Source organism: Oculina patagonica, chromosome 5 (genome assembly GCF_052425735.1).
Source record: "Oculina patagonica isolate OP01 chromosome 5, crgOcupat, whole genome shotgun sequence".
NCBI classification, from domain to species: Eukaryota; Metazoa; Cnidaria; class Anthozoa; order Scleractinia; family Oculinidae; genus Oculina; species Oculina patagonica.
This window is the reverse complement of record NC_135762.1, coordinates 31,370,219-31,393,829: the sequence shown is the minus strand read 5'-3', so window position 1 is coordinate 31,393,829 and position 23,611 is coordinate 31,370,219. Positions and strand designations below refer to the sequence as shown.

General features: G+C 38.5%; 1 protein-coding gene across 1 annotated transcript; it reads left to right on the top strand.

The window, feature by feature from the left end:
* The first annotated feature begins 2 nt into the window (after window positions 1–2).
* On the top strand, window positions 3–23,282 carry LOC144655137 (uncharacterized). Its single transcript, XM_078515351.1, has 19 exons — window positions 3–240; window positions 1,372–1,817; window positions 2,921–4,108; window positions 5,688–5,891; window positions 6,352–6,690; window positions 11,330–11,389; window positions 12,443–12,513; window positions 12,617–12,683; window positions 13,010–13,149; window positions 15,462–15,497; window positions 15,960–15,995; window positions 17,058–17,093; window positions 17,386–17,534; window positions 18,473–18,543; window positions 18,877–18,935; window positions 19,274–19,370; window positions 19,761–19,874; window positions 21,244–21,303; window positions 22,260–23,282. Exons 1-19 carry the CDS (start codon window positions 139–141, stop codon window positions 22,438–22,440), a joined length of 3,456 nt encoding a protein of 1,151 aa, XP_078371477.1. The 5' UTR covers window positions 3–138; the 3' UTR covers window positions 22,441–23,282.
* Window positions 23,283–23,611: the final 329 nt, after the last annotated feature.

Below are 23,611 nucleotides of genomic sequence, written 5' to 3'. Positions count from 1 at the left end.
TTTCTTAATTATGTAACCTCGCCTCCACTGTTTGGAATCGTTCGGCGCCAAAATTCAAGTGTTAAATTCAGTTTGGTGACGGTGTTGTATTTCTCTTCCAAAAAAAAAGGATCTAGAGCAAAAAAAGAGAGATAAATTATGGACGAACATTACATCAACCCTGTTAAAGAACGTTTTCTAAACTACGGCAAAAAATACGGCTGGTTTAATAAGCCGAGACTATCAGACAAAGTCGCAGAGGTAAGCTAAAACGTGCGATGTAGCTATAAAGCATGATTTTGAGATGTAAAAAAGATTTTAATTTTGATAACTCGTTATGTTTCCTATATGTAAAGTGACTTTGAATTAGATTGACCTTACTTTTAAATACCAATCTACAGAACCCCCAAAGGTTTATGCAGATGTACCAGACGAATTTGAAAATTGCAAATGTTGAATGCTATGCACCTTTCAATGTTAAAGATGATTTCCAGTCTGTACTGCGCAGACTCAGGGTTTGTTTTCATTTTTGTTTTGAATTCGTTGAAACGTTACACTTCGGTGATAGCGTACATGAAGTTTTTTAGTTCGCCATTACGGATCGTTTCGTTCAAGAATTCACGATGAGCTAAAACGTCCGTTTGAAATACCGTTGAGCTTCTTTTACTCGTTATTATTGTTTTGCAAGGATATCTAGCGTTAATAATGAAGAAAAAGGTAAGTTTTGTCCCGGAATTTTATTTTTGCTAGTAAACATTCTTCTGTTTGTGAGACTCACAAACATTGCAGGCGGAGATTGCGCAGTACGGACTGGAAATCATCTTTAAAGGTGCCGGGTATAGGTGGGGATTTGAATTTAGCTGTGATTTTAAATGCCCCACCCCTGGGCATTTGTGGATGGTCAAAAGAGTCACTTAACTTCAACAAAATTTTGTTAGAAAGTCTACTAAAACAATCAAAATTCCCATTGCTGTGAAATCCACCACCTATGGCCCGCCTCTTCCCCTGTGTGTGTGTGTTGGGGGGGTGTAAATCAATTGATGATGCAGAGATGCCAAACTTAACAAATGAACTGCCAACATTGCATCCAGATACATTTCTCAACTCCCAAAACAGAGTAAGAAATAGCACTCTGCCGATTCATCCCTCCCAAAAATTTGTCAAATATTTCAAAGCACATTAACACATATGTTAAGTTCTTTCGGACCTCCTTTTTGGAAGATTGTGTATGGTAGCCCATGGGGGAGACCAGGAGATTCCATCTGTTTCTGTAAGACTCCCAGATAATTTTGGAGAGTTGGCATAGATGATGATGTGAGATCAATAACCGCAAACCCTTAGTCACATATCTCAAGTCACTAATTAGCTTGTATTTGCTTTCTTATTCTTAAGCTCACGAGAGAAGAACAATCGAAGGGAAGAAGTAATCCGATTCTTAAAAAATCCTTGTCAGATTTTTTTCATACTGATGCTAGAGAAAAAAGCCTTGATGGACATGACACCGATTGTGTTGTCATTGATTGTGATGATGCTGACGACAGTTTTGATAATGGTCGTGTTTGTGAGGATTCCATCAAAGCCTTTTCTGATGTAAATCAAGATGGCTCCACTGAAATTCAATTAGATATTTCTGAGAACAGTAATCACATTACCGACACAAGCGAAGACATGGAAGATGATGATTATAATGGGCATACTGACAGTGATAATGATGATGATGACGGCAGTGATGAGGTACATGGTGATAAGGACAGTGACAGTTATGCCAATGAAGATTTGAACACATGTATTGAAATTGATGGTGAAGATGATTCCCCAATAATCAAGCCCAAGCGCAGGTAAGTTTGGGTTGAAGAAAGCAAGGTGAATAATTATTGCTAGGCTATTCAGAGATGTGCCTATACCAGATTTGAATTGTTGAATGCAAGATTGTAAAGGACCAAAAAATTTGAAAGATTGACATCACCTTAGACAACAGTGTTCAATGACTTTCTTTGAATGGTCACACACTAGGGCAGGGTTGGAAACTAAAATTTCAGAGCACTCGCCGTCTGGGCGAGTGACCTTCAATTTGCACTCGCCCAGATCAGTTTTCACTCGCCCAGTCTCCTCCATTAAAAAAGGAAAATTTAGCCCCCCTCCCCCCATGAATAATAAAATGAACAACTTTGTGATACTCATCGTGCCACCATAGTGGTCGATCACGATACAGACTGCAATTTAAAGTTCGCCGAAAAGTAGAGCTTACTCCACAATAAACCCAAAAAACAATAACTGAATAAAAACGCGAGCACACTTCCATCAAAAGTTAAAACACAGTTTAATCTGATATGTATTCCCAAATACTTGTAGTTTGCAAGCAAATAGCTTTGATGGAGATTTCATGTGTGGATTATTTTAAAGTGGAAAGTAAAAGTTCCACTTATTTTAAATAAATTTGATAAATCATACTCGCCAAACCGGGCGAGTGATCCGTGATTTGTACTCTCCCGCCAGTTTTCACACTCGCCTGGGCGAGTGGGCGAGCGCTAATTTCCAACCCTGCGGATCATCAACAGAGTTTGTAATTACGCACACCTTGAGCAGAACACTGTAAACAATACCACTTGAGACTTATCTCGATTCTGAGAGGAGTAATTCATTTCTGTCCATCATACTCGCTTAGGCACGCTTTGAAGGATTTTTGCAGTTTATCAGCTGATTATCAAAAACTTCTGGAGGTGATAACATCACAAGTGGTATAAGGAGCATGTTACCACAAGGCTCGTTTTGACTAGCTGAGTAAAAAGATAATCACTCTGACTCATAAGGATTATTTTATTAAGGAACCTAGGTGTTCACCTTTCGGAGGAAGTTACTATACAAGTAATGAATGTACCGGTACGTGCCATTATTGTTAAATCAAGCTTACCCATATTTTTTCTCTCTTTTTTCTTGGCAGGAATGCTCGCAGGAATAATTTTATCGAAGTAATTAGCATTTCTGATAGTCCTATAGGGGCTGGAGAGGTATCCTATACTGTGGAGTGTCACTCCAATAGGAAGAATGATCGCAGCAAAAATGACATTGGAGATATCAGTAGTTCTGATAGTCCTGTATTTAAGGCTGGTCAGATGTCCTTTGTTGGAGAATCTCCTCGCAGCAAGAATGATTGCAGCAAAGATATGAATATTTTTGATAGTCATTTACAGACTGGTGAAGCGTCGTATACTGCGGAATCTTGTTCCCAAGGCGAGAATGATGACAGCAATAATATCATAGAAGATAACAGCATTTCTGATGGTACTTTTCTGACTGATGAGGTGTCCTATACTGAAGAATCTAGTTCCCATGGCAAGAATGATGACAGCAATAATATCATCAAAGATAATGGCATTTCTGATGGTCCTTTTCAGACTGACGAGGTGTCGTATACTGAGGAATCTTGTTCCCTTAGGAAGAATGACCACAGCGATAATGACATTGAAGATATCAGCACCTCTGAGGCTTTACAAACTGGTGAGGGGTCCTTTATTGAGGAGTCTCGATCCCATGGCAAGTGTGACGAAAGCAATAGTGGCATTGGAGATATCAGTATATCTGATGGTCCTGTAAAGTCTGGCAAGCTGTCCTATATTGAGGAATCTCATTCTCACAGCAAGAATGATCAAAGCAAAAATCTCATTGGAGATACAAGTGTTTCTGATAGTCCTGTAAAGGTCAGCGAGGTCTCCAGTGTTGAGGAATCTTGTTCCCATAATGTCATCAAAGATATCAGTTTTTCTGATAGTCCTGCACAGACTGACAAAGTGTCCTATATTGAGGAATCTCATTCTCACAGGAAGAATGAATACAGCAATAATCTCATTGGAGATAACAGTATTTCAGATAGTCCTGTTAAGGTCGGCGAGGTCTCCAGTGTTGAGGAATCTTGTTCCCATAACAGTGAAGAGGACTGTGATAAAATAGGTGATGATAATGGCATTGATGATGATGATGAGTATAATGATGATGATGAGGACATCAATGTTAATGAGGATGTTGTGTACGAGGATTTTCAGCAATTTTTACCTCTTATGGTTAACTCTGATGAAGTAGATGGTGATAGTGAAAGTGACTCTTTAACAGAATCAACCAGCTCCAAGTCCAGGTAAGTTTAACTTAATAAAGAATACAAGATGATTGGCTATGCTTTTCTGAGCTTACATTTGTCTTGTTCCGGAATGGAAGTATTAAACAGGACTGCCAAGTTATGTTTTGTAATTTGATAAACTATAATAAATATTATAATTGCTGCATGAAAGCACTGCTCAATAACTTTCATTTGAATGGTCACAGATCCACAAACTTAAACCAAACCACCTTGTCAGGGTCCGAAATTGCGCCTTCCTGGTCGCCAATGCGACTAAATATTGAGAGCTGGCGACCAGAATTTCACAACTGATCGCCCACTGGCGACTAAGTTGCTTTGTAAGAGTATTCAGAGAAATTGATTAAAAATAAAATTCGGAGCCGTTTTTTAACAATTTATTGACTCACTTTTTATCTTAGTGATGTCCTTGAGATAACACTGAAGTAAATTTCTCGCTACATATGTATAAACTCCCCAAAGCTCGCCAACAGCTGCGATCAACACGTTCGAACATTGCAGCCGCCATTGTTTTCCTCAGCGGTTTTCCCCATGACACTATTGCGGGCGCGCCCAGCTGTGCTTTCTTTCGCATGCTGGTCCATGCAATGATATTCATTCTGGCGATGTCTGTCCGCGGAACGCTGAAATATTTCCGTCATTTACTTGAAACTGGTAAGGCTACAGATGCAAAAAACTTTGTGGAAGATTTAGATATTTCCAATTACATGCCAGGCTACTAAGCTACGACGTTCCACGAACGCAACACTTCTTGTTGTCACTGTGTTGAATGAAAAATACTCTCGAATTTCATGGTGGAAATGATGTTTTTTATATTATAAAGAGCGGAATGTTTGGGTAAGACTGTAAAGTATTTTCCGTTTAAATGTTAGAGAGTTAACATTCGATAAAGAAGACTTTTTAAACTCTACTTATAGGCGGGTACAGCATTTCTTTGAGTGATTGTCATCGTTGTTTTGTGGTATAAGTAAGCTGTTTTTGAGCTATGAATGGCAAAAATACAAAGAAGAAAAGTGTTTCGTCTTTTAAGTGTAAAAGGAAAGTCAATCGAAAAACATTGCGACAGAGTTGCCATCTGGCGACTAAAACTTTCGGTCCGGTCGCCAGGTGGCGCCGATGTAAAAAATTTAATTTCGGACCCTGCTTGTAGAGCAAAATAAACAGTACCACATGAAAAAAAACTGCTCAATAGCTTTCATTTGAATGGTCATATACTTGGGATTAATCCACAGACTTAAAAACTTATTAAACTAGAACTGCAGTGTACAGCATAACAAATGGTACTGCATGAAAGTACAGTGTACTACTCAACAGTTGTCACATGGACACACATTAAGGTTTTATTCACACTCAGATCTTAAAAGTTACATAGCACCTTAAATTTCCTCTAAAAGTAAAGAAGAGCTCCAAGAAAAACCTGTCGGCAAACTGTTGGTCCACTGCCAGCCATCATTCAGCTGATTGTTGGCCATTTGCCAGCCGACAGATTTGCGCATTGATGATAATTTATTTTTAGTATTTCCAATAGTCCTGTAAAGCCAAGCGAAATGTCCAACATTGAGAAATCTTGTTTTCATAGGAACAGTGAAGGGTGCTGTGATGATAAAGATGATGATATTGTACATGATAACATTGAGGATGATTGCAAATTTAATGATGATGATGATGCTAGTGAAGAAGTTAGCTACAAGGGCATTGAGGAAGAGCCACACCATTTCACATCCATCATAACTAACCCTGATGAAAGAGATAGCGACGGCAAAAGTAATGTATCTACATCCAGGTAATTTGATAAAGAGAGCAAGATACTCTGTTACTGAAGTACAAATTTTACAAAATAAAAGGTGACATGAAAGTACTGCATCATAGCTTACATTTGAATTGACACACACTAAGGTTTCATCCTAAGATATAGAACTTAAGTTAATACCAGCTTATGTTATGATAATGTACAGCACAACATGAATGTACTGCACACAGCTAATTAACACGTCAAGTCATTCAGTGCTGTTATTCAGAGCTGTAACCCGTAATACCTGTAACAGCTGAGTTCCCTCAATGCTACTGGTGAAGATGTTGTCTGGTGTTGTGTTGCACTTTCATACATAGTAAAATACTAGGGGAGACAACTTCAATGTAACCGGTTACCGCAGTTAAAAAAAAATTAAATGACAGCCCTGTCATTAATAAACATTATTTATATGACATAGACCTTTGTCATTTTTGCTTTTTTGCCCTAGCAGGAATTATCACAGCAGTGGTAATATCATTGAAGATCTCAGTCTTTCTGATTGTCCTGTAAACATTGATGAGGTGCCCAGTGCAGAGAAGTCTTCATCCCACAACAGCAGTACTGTTGCCATGACTAGGAGATTTCACAATATTAGTGCAGAGCACAGTGACGACGGAGAGGATAAAAATGAACAAAGTGACACTGACGATGATTGTAAAAGTAATGATGCTGACGAGGATGCGACAAACCAGAATACTGAAAATGAGCTGCAACATTTAGCAAACTCTCTTGAAAACGATAGTGATGGTAAAAGCGACTTATCTATAGACTGTAATGCTCCCAAGTGTAGGTAAGTTGATTAAAAAGAGCAAGATTATTTGCCCTCAAAATCTAAAAGTAAAGTAAAGTCTGTCTCCGAGCCATGAGGCCCATACAGCCGGAGCTTATCCCGGTTTCCGTAGCAATAAGCGACTAGGAGTATTGCTACTCCCCCCTGGATGGGATGCTAGTCCATCGCAGGGTTACCCCCCAGCAGTAAATTCGCAGGTACCCATTTATGGGTTGAGAGAGGCACTGTGAGAGTAAAGTGTCTTGCCCAAGAACACAACGCAGTGCCCCGGCCAGGCCTCGAACCTAGGCCGTTCAACTCGGAGTCAAGCGCGCTAACCATTAGGCCACCGCGCCGCCCAGTCTACTTGTGTCAAATTAGAGGGTTTTTTTAAAAAATAAACTTAATTTAAAATATTATTAACCAGGCCCAAGTCAAGGTGGTGTAGGAGACATGGTGGCCCAATGGTTAGCCCAACGGACTCCTGATCAAGTGGTCTGAGTTTGAGCCCTGGCTGGGGTCACTGTGTTGTGTTCTTGGGTAACACACTTTACTCTCACAGTGCCTCCCTGCACCCAGGTGAATAAATGGAGACCGGTAAATTTAATGCTGGGGGTAACCCCGCAATAGGACTCGCATCCCATCCAGTGAGGAGTAGAAATACTTGATAAGCTCTAGTTCAGATGGGCCACTTGGCTCAACTTACAACAGATGTTACTGAAGATTTTAGATATGAGGACAACATCCCACTTTTTGATATCTTTCTTGGTTAGCGCTAGGGTGGCATGTTAACATGTTGGCTTTTGTTTAAACTCTAACAAGATATAAAGAAGTGATGAATTATGTGACTTCATTAAAAAATAATACCTAGGCCCAAATTTAGATTTTATTGAAGCTGTGAGGTATTAAATTAAAACCTTTTTTGAATTACACTTGGCTCAACATGTAATATCAAATTCTGCTGACTCTTGCTAAAAACTCTAATGTTTTAGATAGTGAAGGTGAATTATCATGAGTGACTTTTACCGGTATTTGTGGGGAGGCATGGTGGCCTAATGGTTAGCGGCCAAACTCCAACTGGATAAAGCCATTTTTTTTGGGTTCAAACCCTGGCCTGAGTCACTGTTGTGTTCTTGGGCAGGACACTTTACTCTCATATAGTGCCTCTCTCCAAAATTTGAATCTGCGGCTTGATTTTCCCTTCTGACGTAAAGAAGGAAAGTTCATTTTTCTCTGTGTCTGATCAGCTTAGAAAAAACTTCATCCTTTCTGCTCCAATTGGAGTGAATTATGCATCACTACTGAAGCTTTCAGCTTTCCTGAGCACCTTGTTCCCGTCATTTCGACTACGGCACAGTTGGAAATCAGTTAAGAGGCCTGTAAATAAAGAGCCTTATATAAAAAGGAAGGTAAAACATACTGAGCAAGGGTGCACTTTTTGATGTCATTCTTGGTTTAGCCTAGGGTGATATCAAAATTTGCTGACTTTTGTTTAGACCTCTGCTAACAACTTTCTGCTTTTAGTAACAGCATGGTTAAATGATGTAATGATATCGTAGGAAAGAAATTTTATTGCTAAATTCCACGTTATATTTAAGCAAGTAATCTTGTAAAAAAGACCTTGATCATGTAGCATGAAACCTTCACTTTTAATTACTAAAAAACACTTACTAATATAATAAACACAAAGCAAAAACCATTTCCTAGAAATGCAATGGAAAGAAATTCGTCTGTTAAATACTAATGAAAATATATTTTAAGCTAGTTTGTGTCTTAGAAAGTTTAGTGGCCTGATAGTTTAGCATGATGGACTTCAGATTGAGTGGCCCGAGCCAAGGTCACTGTGTTGTGTTCTTGGGTAAGGCACTTTACTCTCATAACCCAGGTTTCCACACAAACCAGGAGTTTACGATCCTCATCTAAAAACTTACTAAAAATACCATCTGTGAAGTTAGTAAGCTATGGCCAAAGGTGCTTCTCTTTTGTAGCACCTAGCCTATGGAACTCTCTCCCGAACTAGATAAGAGAGAGCGGCTCGCTATCACATTTTAAGACTTGAATAAAGACATACCTTTTTAACAAATTTTATAATTAGACTTTAAGTTAGTCAGTTAACCAGTAAATTAGATAGTTCAGTTAGACACTTAGTTAGTTAGTCACTTAGTTAAGTTAGTTAATGAGTTAGTTTTTCATTTAAAGATTTTGATTCTTAGTTTTTATTTCCATTTTTACAGCTCTGCTATTTTATTTGTTAGTATTTCCTTTTATCACTGATGTAAATTTTTTAAGTAAATTTCACTTTTTAATAATATTTTTACTGTAAAGCACCATGAGCCATAGATATGGCGCTATATAAATCTTTTAATTTATTATATTATAAATGCAAGAGGGCAACCCTGGGACAGACTATCCATCCGCTAATCCCATCCAAGGGGGAGAGTAGAAATACTCACCTCATGCTTTGGAAACTGTAGAACAGCACATGCCTGATGGACCAGCAGGATTGATAAAAGATATTAAACAAGGGTCAGTGCGCTTTGACATCAATTGGTTTAGCCATTGGTGGAAAAGCGAACTGTTTTTTGTTTAAACTCTGGCAAAATAGATACATATTTGTAGTGATGGGGAATAATTTATTTGATGACTTAATGAAGGAAAGGGTCTAAGGAAATTGACTATTACCGTATTTTCTCGTTTAAACGCCCCCGGCGTTTATTTCAAACTTGGCCTGATAGAGCCGGCATTTATTTGATTCCAGGAGTTTGTTCAAGCCCTATGTTTCTAGAAAATGATTTTTATTCATTATCTTTGACAGCAATATATTTAGACATTATTTTTAAAGCATGAATTAAACCGTTAATAATTGTTTAAGGGGTTTATTTTGAAATAAAGCTTGGAGACCCGGCGTTTATTCGGGGCCCGGCGTTAAATCGAGAAAATACGGTAATTTATTTTATTTACAATCATTGATGTGCCACCATGAGGAACAACCTAATAATGCAATCACAAAGAACTTAACAATACTGCAAGCTGACCTCTCTAGTGCTTGATGGGTTTGTGTGTATCAGTCTGGGAAAAGCTATCTCGACCCACAAGTCAGCAATTTTAATATTTAGCACATGATTCAGTGATGGGAGGAGAGAGGGACAGGAGGGTAAATCTTCTCCTCCCTACTTTTTGTGCCAATTTCTCCCTCCTCCCTATTTTTTTAGCCAAAATTTCTCCCTCCTCCCTACTTTTTGTGCCAATTTCTCCCTCCTCCCTAATTTTTTTGTTCATTTCTCCCTCCTCCCTACTTTTTGCGCCAATTTCTCCCTCCTCCCTACTTTTTGCGCCAATTTCTCCTTCCTCCCTAATTTTTTTGGTCATTTCTCCCTCCCTATTTTTTTAGCCAAAATTTCTCCCTCCTCCCTACTTTTTGCGCCAATTTCTCCCTCGTCCCTACTTTTTGCGCCAATTTCTCCTTCCTCCCCTAATTTTTTTGGTCATTTCTCCCTCCCTATTTTTTTAGCCAAAATTTCTCCCTCCTTCCTACTTTTTGCGCCAATTTCTCCCTCCTCCCTACTTTTTGCGCCAATTTCTCCTTCCTCCCTAATTTTTTTGGTCATTTCTCCCTCCCTATTTTTTTAGCCAAAATTTCTCCCTCCTCCCTACTTTTTGCGCCAATTTCTCCCTCGTCCCTACTTTTTGCGCCAATTTCTCCTTCCTCCCTAATTTTTTTGGTCATTTCTCCCTCCCTATTTTTTTAGCCAAAATTTCTCCCTCCTTCCTACTTTTTGCGCCAATTTCTACCTCCTCCCTTTTTTTAGCCAAATTTCTCCCTCCTCCCTACTTTTTGCGCCAATTTCTCCCTCCTCCCTAATTTTTTTGGTCATTTCTCCCTCCTCCCTATTTTTTTAGCCAAAATTTCTCCCTCCTCCCTACTTTTTGCGCCAATTTCTCCCTCCTCCCTTTTTTTAGCCAAAATTTCTCCCTCCTCCCTACTTTTTGCGCCAATTTCTCCCTCCTCCCTAATTTTTTTGGTCATTTCTCCCTCCTCCCTATTTTTTTAGCCAAAATTTCTCCCTCCTCCCTACTTTTTGCGCCAATTTCTCCCTCCTCCCTATTTTTTTAGCCAAAATTTCTCCCTCCTCCCTACTTTTTGCACCAATTTCTCCCTCCTCCCTTTTTTTAGCCAAAATTTCTCCCTCCTCCCTATTCTGTACCTCCCCACTCTGATGGAGATGCTTTCATAGCTTTCCAGCGAGACCAAGGTCACTAAGTACTTACTGACTAAGTTCAGTCGGTCAGACATGGAAAATATTTGATTCTCTTCATTTTGCAGACACCAAGAACACCAACGTGAAGGTCCATACCCACACCTTGAACCAAATATTTTTCCACTCAGCACTTTCACTCAGTCAATAAGCTTGCTTTATCTGATTACATAATAATCTGTTTTAAATTCTGGGCCGGGTTGTTCGAAAGTCGATTAACACTAACCCAGGATTAAAAGTTAATCGAGGGTTCAATTTTTCTTGCATAAAAGTGTTTTTATTGCTTACGTTTTGTGGAGTTTGAGTTAAGTCGATGGCAAGGCTGAACAACGGAAAATATAAACAGAAAATCTCACTGAATAGTTGAAAAGCTGATATCAAAATTTGCGCTAATCCTGGATTAGCTTAATCGTGCTTTTTTTCTTCGAACAACCCGGCATTTCTGACAGTCCTTTAAAAGCTAGGTATGCACTTATAATTATACATTTACAAACTAACATGAGCAAGGGTCATTTGTCATAGGATTTTTATCACAAACTTTCTTAAAAACACCCACTGTAATTCGCGTCAAAAAAACATATTTGGTTTGATTCAAAATGATTTTCAGGCCCCGTTAGGAGCCATCAAATATTTTGCCCCTTCAGGACCCGCCACAATGTCTGAAAAATTAGAAAAATAGGCATTTTTCTAGCGGCTGTCAAATGTTTTATTCGCATCGAACACCGGCAATTTTTATATCAAATTGTTTATAAACATTTCTAGTTTTCTTAGAAAGTGGCAACTTTCCCCTCGATTTATCTGGAAATGCGAAATCAAGGATATCATGACCACTGCTGATCGGCATCGAAGGAAGGTTGAAAAATGGCCTTGATTTAGAAGCAAATATTTCAATTCGGGACGTAGCTGATAACTCTACTCTACACAGTGGAAAAGTGTAGTCCTTTATCTGCTAAAATATGCAAAATCACATGTACGTTTTCAGTATTTCAAAAGTTATGACCGTTTGTATCAGCACATGTGCGAGTAATGACGACAATATACCGGTAAGCGGAAATGTCGTTATTACTTGCACATGTGCTGATACCAGGCTGAAACAAATGGTCGTTTTTTTGCCAATACCATTCAACCTTTTATGCCAATCAGTAGTGGTCATTTTATCCTTGATTTCGCATTTCCAGATAAATCGGGGGAAAAGTTGCAAACTTCTTAGAAAACTAAAAAAAGTTTATGAGCAAATTGATATAAAGATTGTCGGTGTTCGATGTGAATGAAATATTTGACAGCGGCTCGAAAAATGCCTATTTTTCTAATTTTTCGGATGTTGCGGCGGGCCCAAAAGGGCAAAATATTTCATGGCTGCTAACACGGCTAGAAAATCATGTTAAATCAAACCAAATATGTTTTAGTTTTAGCCTCGGTAAAGTCTTTCAGCGCAAAATTATTTTTTGACGCAAATTTGAGTGGGCGTTTTTGAGAAAGACAGCCTCGTAAGTTTCTTGACTGATTTTTTTTTCCAGCTTAAGTGCAAGACTCTTCAAGAAGTACAACCCTGAGAAGAGTGAAAGTGATGTGGATGACTTTGAACATTGTATGTAGATCTTTCCTGTGACAAAATTATTTTAGAAAATTAATGTTTTTCATCACTTCAGAGGATTTGCAATTCAGTTGATAAATAAATATCTTGGTTTTAGTTTTGCAGAAAATTAGGACTCCCAAACAATCAAGACTGTCTGGTGAAGAGAGGAAAAGAGAAGCAAGGTGATAGATTTTATTTAACAAAGTTATCTTATCAGTATACCCCAAAACTAACAAAAAGTTGACATTTTACAAACAGATTTTAAGAAGTTACATGTACATCCCTTAAGGTCTTTCAATCAATCAATCATTAACCATACTGAGTGTTTGTTGTAAATTTGATTTGTAGAAAAGAATGTAAATTTCTTTTTGATCCTGATCAAAGTATTTTTGAAGGGTTGACAGGTTTGCAATCAGGCAAAAAATCAGTTCAATTCAAGAAAACTGTTCCCGTCACTTAAAACAGTAAATAAGATTTTAATGCAGTGATGCTTTTTCTGTTGGTTTAGTGTAAATGACTTTATTGTGGATGACGCTGAGGAGGATCAGGAAGAGGATGTGTTCTATGATCCTGGTTACACCCCAGAGCTGGAGGAACTATCAGATGACGACAAAGAAAATGATGACTGCATTGAGATATCAACACCAGGTACCTGGCTAAAAAAAGTGGAAGGGGGAGAATTATATCATGCACTCTTTGCCAAGTGTATGCAAATCCTTTTCAGAGCCTACAATTGGCGCACTGGCACTTGTGTCAATTTTCTGAAGAAAATGTTGCTAGGAGTATTGCTACATCCCCTGGATAGAATGGTTAAGGGTTAAGCCTAGAGCCAAGTGGCCCATACTTCCAGAGCTTAGCCCGGTTTCTGTAGCATTAAGCGGCTAGGGGTACTTCTACTCCCCCCTGTATGGGATGCTAGTCAATCACAGGGTTACCCCCGGCAGTAATTTCACCAGTACCTGGCATTTATACACCTGGCATGGAGAGAGGCATGATAAGAGTAAAGTGTCTTGCCCAAGAACACAACACAATCAACCTTGTCCAGGGCTCGAACCCGGAACATTCAATCCGGATTCCAGGGCGCTAACCATTAGGCCACTGTGCCTTCCACAAATGGTTACCTCCCAATATTTCTGTCAGGTTCATAGATGCCAAGTCTCACGCTTTTGGCGTGAGACTCACTCTTTTGGACCCAATCTCACGCAACCACGCCATTCAGACAAAATATCACGCTTTTTTTAAAAATACTACAACTTGAGGAAAAAGTCTTATTAATTTAAATGAAGAGATATACTTTCAGCTGTACTTTGGTAGAGATGAACGCTAATCGAGTAGGGAAGAGCTTAAAAACAACAAACGCTTGCCTAGAATGAAGGAAATTGCTTCACTGCGACTTACATTTTTAAAAAATTTCTGGGGGAGTATACCCCCAGACCCCCCTTGAAGTACGACCCCCTGGGTCTCACTATCGCCCCTTTGGGGCAATTCAATTTCTCACTCCATACCAACCAAAAAACTTGGCATCTATGCAGGTTTCCCTACCAATTTACCAGTAAAACCTATTTAACCCTTTAACCGGCAGATTTCTGTGACTTTCTAAAGGTTTTTTCTGGGCTTAGACATTCTGTAGAACTTCGTGATTGCATATAAGAAGTTCAAGTAAAAATGTGTGCTGTTTCGAAACACCGAGGGCTCAAATTTTTATTGTGACGTCAGTAGTCGGCAGTTGCTTCTTTCGTAGGCGAGCTGTTGGGCTTGGATTTGGCTCGTTTTGTGTTTATAAGTGATTTTTCGAGTCATTTTTCACTGCAGAAGCCCCCAGGCTGGCATCATTAAGCTAGAATGGTGGGTAGAGGCCAGCATCTGAAAGAAACCAGAGGTGAGAGATGATTTTGTCTTGATTGGAACGCCAGAGATATTCGAATCGAAAGATGGCGGTTCATGGGTAAAGTTGTCTCTTTGGCCGTTCTGTGGGTGGATTCCAAGACCTGCCAAGGCAATTTGGACGAGTTCTGACTTCCAAAGAATGCAATCGGTGCAACATTTTGCCGGCAGGATTGGGTGGCTCGACACTTATAAAAAATATATGGAATAAAGGTAGGAAGCCTTTCATGCCGCCGCCATGACTGTTTTCCCAAGCATCCCTTTCGGTCACCAACGAGGAAATTACAGGTTTGCAAGCATAGCTCTAATCGAATAGTAATTGCCGAGTCTGCTGAATGATTGATGGGAAATTTCCTTGGTGAACGGAAGGGAATAGGGTTGAAGTTTGCTGCAAATGTATATTTTTGAAGTCAGAATTATTTTTTCATTAAAAAAAATGGAGGCAAAGATGTGTGTTTTTTGTTGTTGTCCTGTTACGTAGAAAACGGGCATTTTCAGATTTGCTGCTGAACAAACAACCATATGCAACATAAATCAAGAGTTGTAGTCAGTTAGTTGGCTTTTAAAGCTATGAAAATTATCACTTTGCCATAAAAAGCAGTCATTACTATCATGTGCCCAGATATGTAAAAGCTAGAGCTTTTTCAATCACTGCTGGTGATTTTCGTACACATATGTACGATTGCCGGTTAAAGGGTTAATATACACCTGACCAGAGAGAGGCTTTCTGAGAGTAAAGTACTACGATGCGATGACCCTGACCAGGGCTTGAACCCAGAGGTGTCATGCCTCCCACTTTTAATTTTTCAATTCACAAGAGCAGAGTGTTTTTTTTTTTAAGTTTGTGTCAGTTTGTATGAAAATGTCATTTATAATACTCAGAAATCTTTGTTTATTACATGGCCATGACTTTGCCAATGACAGACTTTCTCCACCAATTTGAAGTTCAGAGCCCAAAATAGTTTGAAATTTTGTTCAGGCTTGAAATGTTCATTGTTGTTCAGTGAAATCTCTGGCAGCTAATCATATTTCCTTGGATTACCCTGTTCTGTTCATTAAGATTTTTTGTTTTGCAGCTTCAAGTATCACTCCTTTCAAGACCCCTAGAACAAGTAAGGTTAATACAGAAATTTAAGTTATATACATGTTATGAGGAAAAATGTCATTTATTAGACTCAGAAATCTTTGCTTATTATGAGGATGTGATTTTGCCAATAAAGACTGTTGCTCTGCCAATTCGAAATTTAGAGTTTAAAATAGTTTGAAAGTTTGTTCAGGCTTACAGCAAGGCGCCCAAAAGTGTGACCACTTTTAATTTATTCACATTCTTTCGTGCAGATTTAATCCAATCAGAAGTCAACTGCAAGCTATCCACGGCTTTTGATTGGATTAAATCTGCACGAAAGAATGTGAATAAATTAAAAGTGGTCACACTTTTGGGCGCCTTGCTGTAAAACGTTTGTAGTTGTTCACTGAAATCTCTGTCAGCCAGTCGTATTTCCTTGGTTTTCCCTGTTCTGGGCATGGAACTTTACTTATTACATTAAGATTTTTGTTTTGTTTTTGTTTTGCAGTTTCAAGTATCACTCCTTTCAAGACCCCTACATCAAGTAAGATTAATCCAGAAATGGAAATAATATAATATGAGGTATCCCTAGCGAAGGTCTTTTGCAAATCTTTCTTATGAACATCATTTTATTTTAACATCTGCATGAAGATTTTATTGCAGTTCTTGCAGGTCTTTATCAAAATTTCTCAAGGGACTTCAAAAATCTTAGAGGATCATCAATCTGTTGGTTCCTGCAACGAAGGGGGAAAACCCTCAAGGACCTTTGGAAGTTAAAACACATCCCTGCTAAGGGATGTGTTTTTCTAAGATTCTCGTCCCCCTAAGATCCTTGAAAGATGCTTATTTTTAAAAAATCTTTAAAGGTCTTTGAAGATCTTGAAAAAGAACTTAAGAGATCTGCAAGGTGTTTCAGCAAGGAAAACAGAGCTGTTAAAAATGTTCAACGTCTTATTTCATCTTGAAACATTTATGTATTGTCAAAGGCAGGGGAACTGATGAAGATATCAGAAATGATCGAGTAGAAAGAAAACAGTTTCAATTGCCTGTGGGCTGTGGATCAGCAAATACAGTAAAAACCCGCGTCTAAGAACAAGTGGATTAAGAACACCCAGGCCTGATTTAAGGAAATAAAGTACCATTTATATAAGAACACATTCAGCCTGAAAAATGAAAGTTGTTCTTATATGGAAAAATATCAAAGATCAACACTACTTTTCATTGCACACATAATAGTTCCACCCCAATTACAGTACAGTATTGCCTTGATTTATCAATTTTATTAAAATTAAAATACAATTCTGTGCATATATATTGATTTCATCTATTGGTAGCCTAGTATGTTCCTTATTTTAAGAAACTTTTTTTAAGAACACTTAAGAACACTTACAGGCTGATTTTGCAGATTATTATATAAGAACCAAATCAGCCTGAACCGCCAAAATAGGTGTTCTTATACGCGGGTTTTTACTGTATATGGTGCATCCATTCATATATAATTGGTAAAGTCATTGTTACTGCGAAAGATAACTGTTATGTAGAGTTTTGTTCATGCATTTAAAAAATATTCTCACTGCTTTCTTTTCTTTTTTTTGTTTGTTTGCAGCCACAAGTTTCTCTTCTTTTATGAGTGCTAAATCAAGTAAGGTTAAGCCTTGAAATTTAAACATTAAATATAAAAAAAGCCGGTGTATTGTCAAAGATGCAGGCAATTATGACACAGGATAAACGCAAGTGCAAGAAAGAGTCTGTAAAAATGCTGAGGAACACACAAAATAAAGAAAACGAATTGATTCTTGTTCTGCTTGGAGTTGTTTATACTGACACTTAGATTTGCCCATAGTTTTCAATCCACATTGCGTTTAACTTTTTCCTTTCTGTTTTTGTTTTTGTTGTTTTTTAACATAATACTCGTTTGCCTTTTCACATTTCAGGATTGTTGTCATCGAATTCTTCTTGTCCTAAAAGCGTCTTGGACAACATTCTCAGCCCATACTCCAGTGAAAAAGATTTCAAGAAGAGCAAGGATAAACTTGTTAGAGATCTGTTTGAGTTGTACAACAGAACAGTGTTTGATAACCAGGTAAAATAATAACAAAAACTAACGAATCCTTTTTTGAGTTGCATTCCTTCTATAAAGCTCAATGATTGGTTGAAAAAAAAAGTGTGCGACGTGCACTAGCCAATCAGAGCGAAGATGTTGTTAGTCCATCAGAATGGTGCCAGTTACACATTTCCCCGCGCTTTTCATCAGCTTCGACGGTTACTTTTTTCCCGCGCTTAGCACAGCCTCTGGTTGGTTAAATATATTAACTTTGTGATCTGATTAGCTTGTTTTACGCTAGTTCCCGCTGCATTCATTGTTCGCTCTCGAACTCAACTCCCTCCCCTTGGAACATTATCGCGTGAGCTTTATCTACGATATTTTATAAATATTAAGACTCGCAAAAACGAAATCCACGGAAATTAATCCATAGAAAATGTGTTTACAAGAGACTCGGGAACAGTTCTTTTCTTTTCTGAACCCCGTGAAAATAAATGGCGTTAAAGTGCTACCTTATTGCTTTTTCCAAAGTCATAAGAAATGCTATCTGTTCTTACCCTTAACAACTTCTTTGCGTCAGAAAAGCGCTGTATGGAATAAAATTGACAACGTTTTGCTTTAGTTTCAGCATTAGAGCGGTTTTCACTGGCGTGTCGAAAGTTAATTGCGTTTGCTTTGGTTTTGCATTACTACGCTTAGTGATTGGCTTAAAAATATCGCGCCACTTTCTCAGCCAATCAGGAGTAAAACCAAAACCAATCGTGACTCGCTCGCGCACGTTTTCCCGCGCTTCGTGCCAGCTACATGTATTTGCTTCGAGTTTTGATTGGTTCACTGGATTGTCTGTGTCCTTTGTGATTGGCCAGAGTAATTACTTTGGTTTTGGTTTTACGACACTCAATTGAAAACTGCTCTATTGTATCAGTGTTGATTTACTAAAATGATATGTCCATTGCAAACCTCTTTTTTACCAACAGCTGCCGTCAGATTTCCAGATTACCTGGAATCCAAGAATGCGTAGTACAGCAGGCTTCTGTTACTACAGCAAGTAAGCTATATCTACTGCATACATTTAATTTCCTAACTGTTCAATTTGCTGGAGGGTATTTCACACAGTGCAGCGCTCCATGCGTTACGAGCGAGATACACGGTCCAGAGAAATTTTGTGTTTGCTTTGGCTTCCGCTTGGCACTTTTATAGCTTCATGATGAGCGCTTCCCTGTAGCTTTTGGGCTTTGCACTGATTTCTCGTCAGATTCGAGTCACTAGAAACAGCATACCTTACATCTAGTTCTCGTAACAGTGCCAAACAGGTGCTATTTGCACTCAACCGGACGTTCAAGTTTTCTGAATATAATATTGTTGTGGGTTTTTTTCCTAGGAAAAATAATATTCGTATGGCCAGGATAGAGTTGGCAGACAAAGTCATTGACTCGGCAGGTATGAAACTAGTGTTTTATACTCAATAGAAAACAATGGAAAAACCAATCAGATTTGAGGATTTCCAATAAAACATGGCCGAGTTTCGACTTATTGCTGTTAGACGTCGTTTTGTGGACTGTATTGTGGGGACACTGAAACCGCTTTGTACTCATTCCTTGCCATTGGAATTAATTATTGTGGTTCTCATAAATGATTTTTTTCTACTTGTTAGATTTAAAGTGGCTAAAAAGTAGTCGATTGTTTGTTATGGTCGTGTGCTACGGTGGAATTCTTTCTGAAACTAAGACGCCCGTTGACAAGGCCCTCTTGCGATTTTCATATTTCTTTTTCATTAGATCGCTTGCGTGACACACTCATCCATGAAATGTGTCACGCTGCCGCGTGGATGATCAGCGGAATCAAAGCTGGTCACGGAGCTGTGTGGAAAAAATGGTAAGACACTCTATCTTTGTTTAGGGACGGACCAGGACCAGTGGGGGGGGGGGGGGGGAGTTGGGCAAATTCCAAAAAAAAAAATCCTGCACAGAAATAAACGGCTAAAAAATAGTGCATGGGGAAAAAAGAATTGAAATATCGTTTTTAAATTACCGTACTCTGGCACAACCTGAGGGTGAAAAAAAAATACCTTGCCCAGAAAAATTGCCCAACCTCCCCCCTCAAAAAAATAATGGTTCGTCTCTTAGACGCCACCGTATGTCCGGTTTTTTTTTTTTTTTTTTTTTTTTAAATGTGAAATTTTGTGGTCAATTTTGAACAATTGTCTTGTGATTTGTGAGGCGACATTGTAATGTTTTAAGAAACTACCATGTCTTTATCTTTTAGGACATTAAGAGCGAACTTTGTCCATCAAGACCTGCCTCCGATATCTCGATGTCACAGCTACACAATCAATGCAAAGTACACTTACAGATGTACCAACAGCGCATGCTCGAACTCGTGAGTATTCAGGATTGGATGATTGGTCCGTAAAAACATCCGGGGTATCAAGTAACCTTTTTAATGCAAATCCTCGATTGTTGTTATTCAACCAAAACAACAGGAACATCTGGAAAGTATTTAAGACATATTACTGTACTTAGTGACGTCTTTGATGAGAAACTAGATGCACGTATTGAAAAACTACCGTATTTATTATTAGAAATTAACGCGTCATGAAATTAACGCGAATTTCAAACTTTCGCGTTAATTTAAGTTGCGTTAATTTTTGTTAACGTTAATTTCCGCGCCGTTAATTAAGTGTAGCGTTAATTTCCATGACGTTAATTTTCATTATTTTGGCCCCAATTTTTCGTTACAGTCCAGATGTTCTTGATTCCAAGGAAAAAGCATAATTTTATCTGCCACTATCATTGATACTGTGAAGAACGCTCAAAGTGCGAAAAGTACCACGAACATTGTTTTCGTTGAAGCTTAAATACGCCTACAAGTGTTGAAATAAACTTGTTCCTGTTGTGTACGTCGCGTTAATTTCCTTCATTTTGAAATGTTACCCGCTCTTTCGCGTTAATTCCCTTTATTGGGAAGTAATTTTTAAGTCGCGTTAATTTCAAATACCTTAACTAACACAAGCGTTAATTTTCTTATAATAAGGTAACGCCTCCCTCGAATAAACGCCGCATCATGATGCGGCGTTTATTCCAATAATATAGTCAAAAAGCAAATCAAATTATAATCAAGCATTCCTTGATTGTAACAATGTTTTAAGATATTGAAAATGACTTTTCAGACAAGCAATAAAACATTTTTCTGTTTTTAAAATTATTCAAATGTTCAGTTACCATACCATTGTTAGCAAGAAATGAATTGAATTTTAAATAAACGCCGCATTGGAATCACGAAAAATTTAATAAACGCCACGGGGTTTAATCGAATCGAATAAATACGGTAAATGATATTGTTCTTTGAATGTGTAAGCTGATTTCACTGGGTATAACTGATATAAACGCAAGCACTAGATTTAACATATGCACGAAAGATGAACGAAGACACTCGTTCTTATGCTGTCCTCCAAGCGAGAACAGCGTAAGAAGATTGTGTCTGTTCAGTCATCTTACGCGCTAATGTTTGTGCTTTGGTTCTTGTTGATGCTCATTAAAAACCAGCGTTATAAGCTTTAATAAATGTTTGGGATAAGTTAAAAAATGCAATCACAGAAAAGGTCAGCAAAAGAAATGTACTTTCTTTGGAACTGCTCTCTTTTCAAACTTGGACGCTGGGAATGTAGGAAAGAAACCATATTAAAATAGTTTGACTGTATCTGAAGTGAAGCTTGAAGTCAATCTTACATTGTTTTGCTGTTGACCAGGTTTGGGCGTCATTCAAAATCAGTGAATTTGGAGAAAAGTAGATGCGCTTACTGCCACAGGTAAGGTGTTCGCTTTTTTACTTGATAAACTGCGGCTAATTTACAATGAAGCACTTAGTGAAGCTGGAACAAACATCCCACCTTTTAGCAAATCAGTAGCAAGCCAAAACCACTCGTGACTTGGTTTACGAACGTTTCCCGCGCTTTACACCGGCTGCACTTTTGCCGCGCTTGGCACCACCCCGGCACCGAAACACGTTTTCCCGCACTTGGCATCAGTTACACGTTTTCTCGCGCTCGGCACGGGTTGCACGTTTTCCCGCGCTTGGCACCGGTTGCACGTTTCCCGCGTTTGATACGGGTTGCATGTTTTTGCTTCGTGTCTAGGCTTTTGTACATTATGATTTTGTTTCCCCACTAAAATGCTCCACCTTAATGCTCCATTTTTCCCACTAAAATGCTCGGTCTCCCCCAAAAAGTCACTAAAATGCTCGGATAATGCTCATTATACAAAGTGAAACGTTTTTTTAATTTAATTCATTTAAATGGTGAATGTTAACATTACAAAAATGTACAATTTGAAAAAAAAAAAACGTATAAAAAATTAAAAACGAAAAAATATCTAATATTTCGGGCTAAGTAAAAAGTAGTTGACTGTCTCTGAAAGCTATTTGTAGTTGAATTTTGAGTTTTAGTCTTCATTTTCTCTAAAAAAATTAATTTCTTTTTTTTTCTCGAAAAAAATCAATTTTCCGGGAAAATGCCACTAAAATCCCGATATCTCAATCTTTCCTCACTAAAATGCTAGAAAAAATGCTAGCATAATGTACAAAAGCATATTCGTGTCACCGCATTTATTTGCATTTGTTGTCAGTGTGATTGACAAATGCCATAACTTTCAGTTGGTTTTACCACAGCCATTGGAAACTGAAGGGTTGTTTGCGATAGCGTTATTGGTTAACCGAATGCTAAACAGTTTTCTAAGTTTTTTTTTTTTTCATTCTCTTTTTTAATAGCCGCTTGGAGCTTGTCCCTCAGTTAAAGAAGGATGGCACGCCACAGTCTCGCACTCCCAGCCGATTTGCCTTGTTTGTCAAACAACACTACGCGCGCATCAAGAGCGACAATGATACGTTCTCTCACCAGGAAGTCATGAAAGCGCTGAGCTCTGAATTCGCCAAAATGAGTACATCGTGAAAACCTGATGAAATACACAAGGAGATGCGATAGCAGTCCACAAAGAGGTCTAAGTCCTGTCGTCCCATGTGCTGGCTGGTCCTTTTGGAAAACCGCATTGTCCAATATGGAGCCCGCGTTATTGAAAAGTCAAGCCCTTGGTGATGGCTGAACTGCTACGTCTGATACCTTTAAAACGAGATTGACGGTTTTGTTTTGTTTGGTTACCTTTGAAAATCAGTTTTAAAAGAAATCTTGTGAAAGTACGATACTTTTATCCTGTGCATTTTGAGAAACTGCAGTCAAATCCTGGGATAAACAAATCGTTTCCTGAAGAAACCGTTTTGTCGTGTTTTTTTTTTTGTTTTTTTTTTCATCTTAAGCGTCAAAGTAGGGCTATCTATTGCCGATTTTCCTTGCGAAATGTTAAATGAGTAATCTCATCTACAAAAGAATTGTAGATGATTTTTCACGTTATTTACTGAATTTACTAATTTTTAAGTTCAATTCTGTAAATGTTTTCATAATCCTTCTCGATTAGCTTTTCTCCAGTTTCAATGTGCGATTTCATAGTTTCGTTTGTTTAGAAAATGCTCTCAAAGTAACGCCTTTACAATAGGCCATGGAATTTTGGGACCATGCAGGTTGAATTGTTGATTAACTGCTTAGCAATGTTTTACTATGATCAGCCGTTTCCAGTTGATTATTGGGTTGGCTGAGATTTTTGTGTGTGTTCTAATGGAAAAATCTTTTTCGCTGCATTTGTTTGAAAGGATCGTTGAATATCTGATGAAGCGTTTCAACCGAAAAATGTAATCAAATCAACCGATTTTTTTGTCTCAATAGAGCAAAAAAAAAAACAACCAACCGTGAAATAACTTATACTGATAAAACGGCCTGAATCTAATGTACATGGTTTTCACGGCAATTCCTGTATATCTTGACTGACCCGAAATTCTGGTTTGATGATACGTCGGCTCTCTAGCGGACACCCTCGGGACGCGGTTCCCCTGGGCTGGCCGCTTCGGTGGTTCTTGTGCGCCCTGGGGGGTGGCCGCTTCGGGGCTGCCTGCTCATATGGTATTGCATGTTAGTGGTGTTTCGATGTCCCGCGTGGACGACAAACAACACTGATTGGTACTGTAATTCAGTTCATGTGACGACGGCGAGTGGTGATGTTCACATCAGAGGT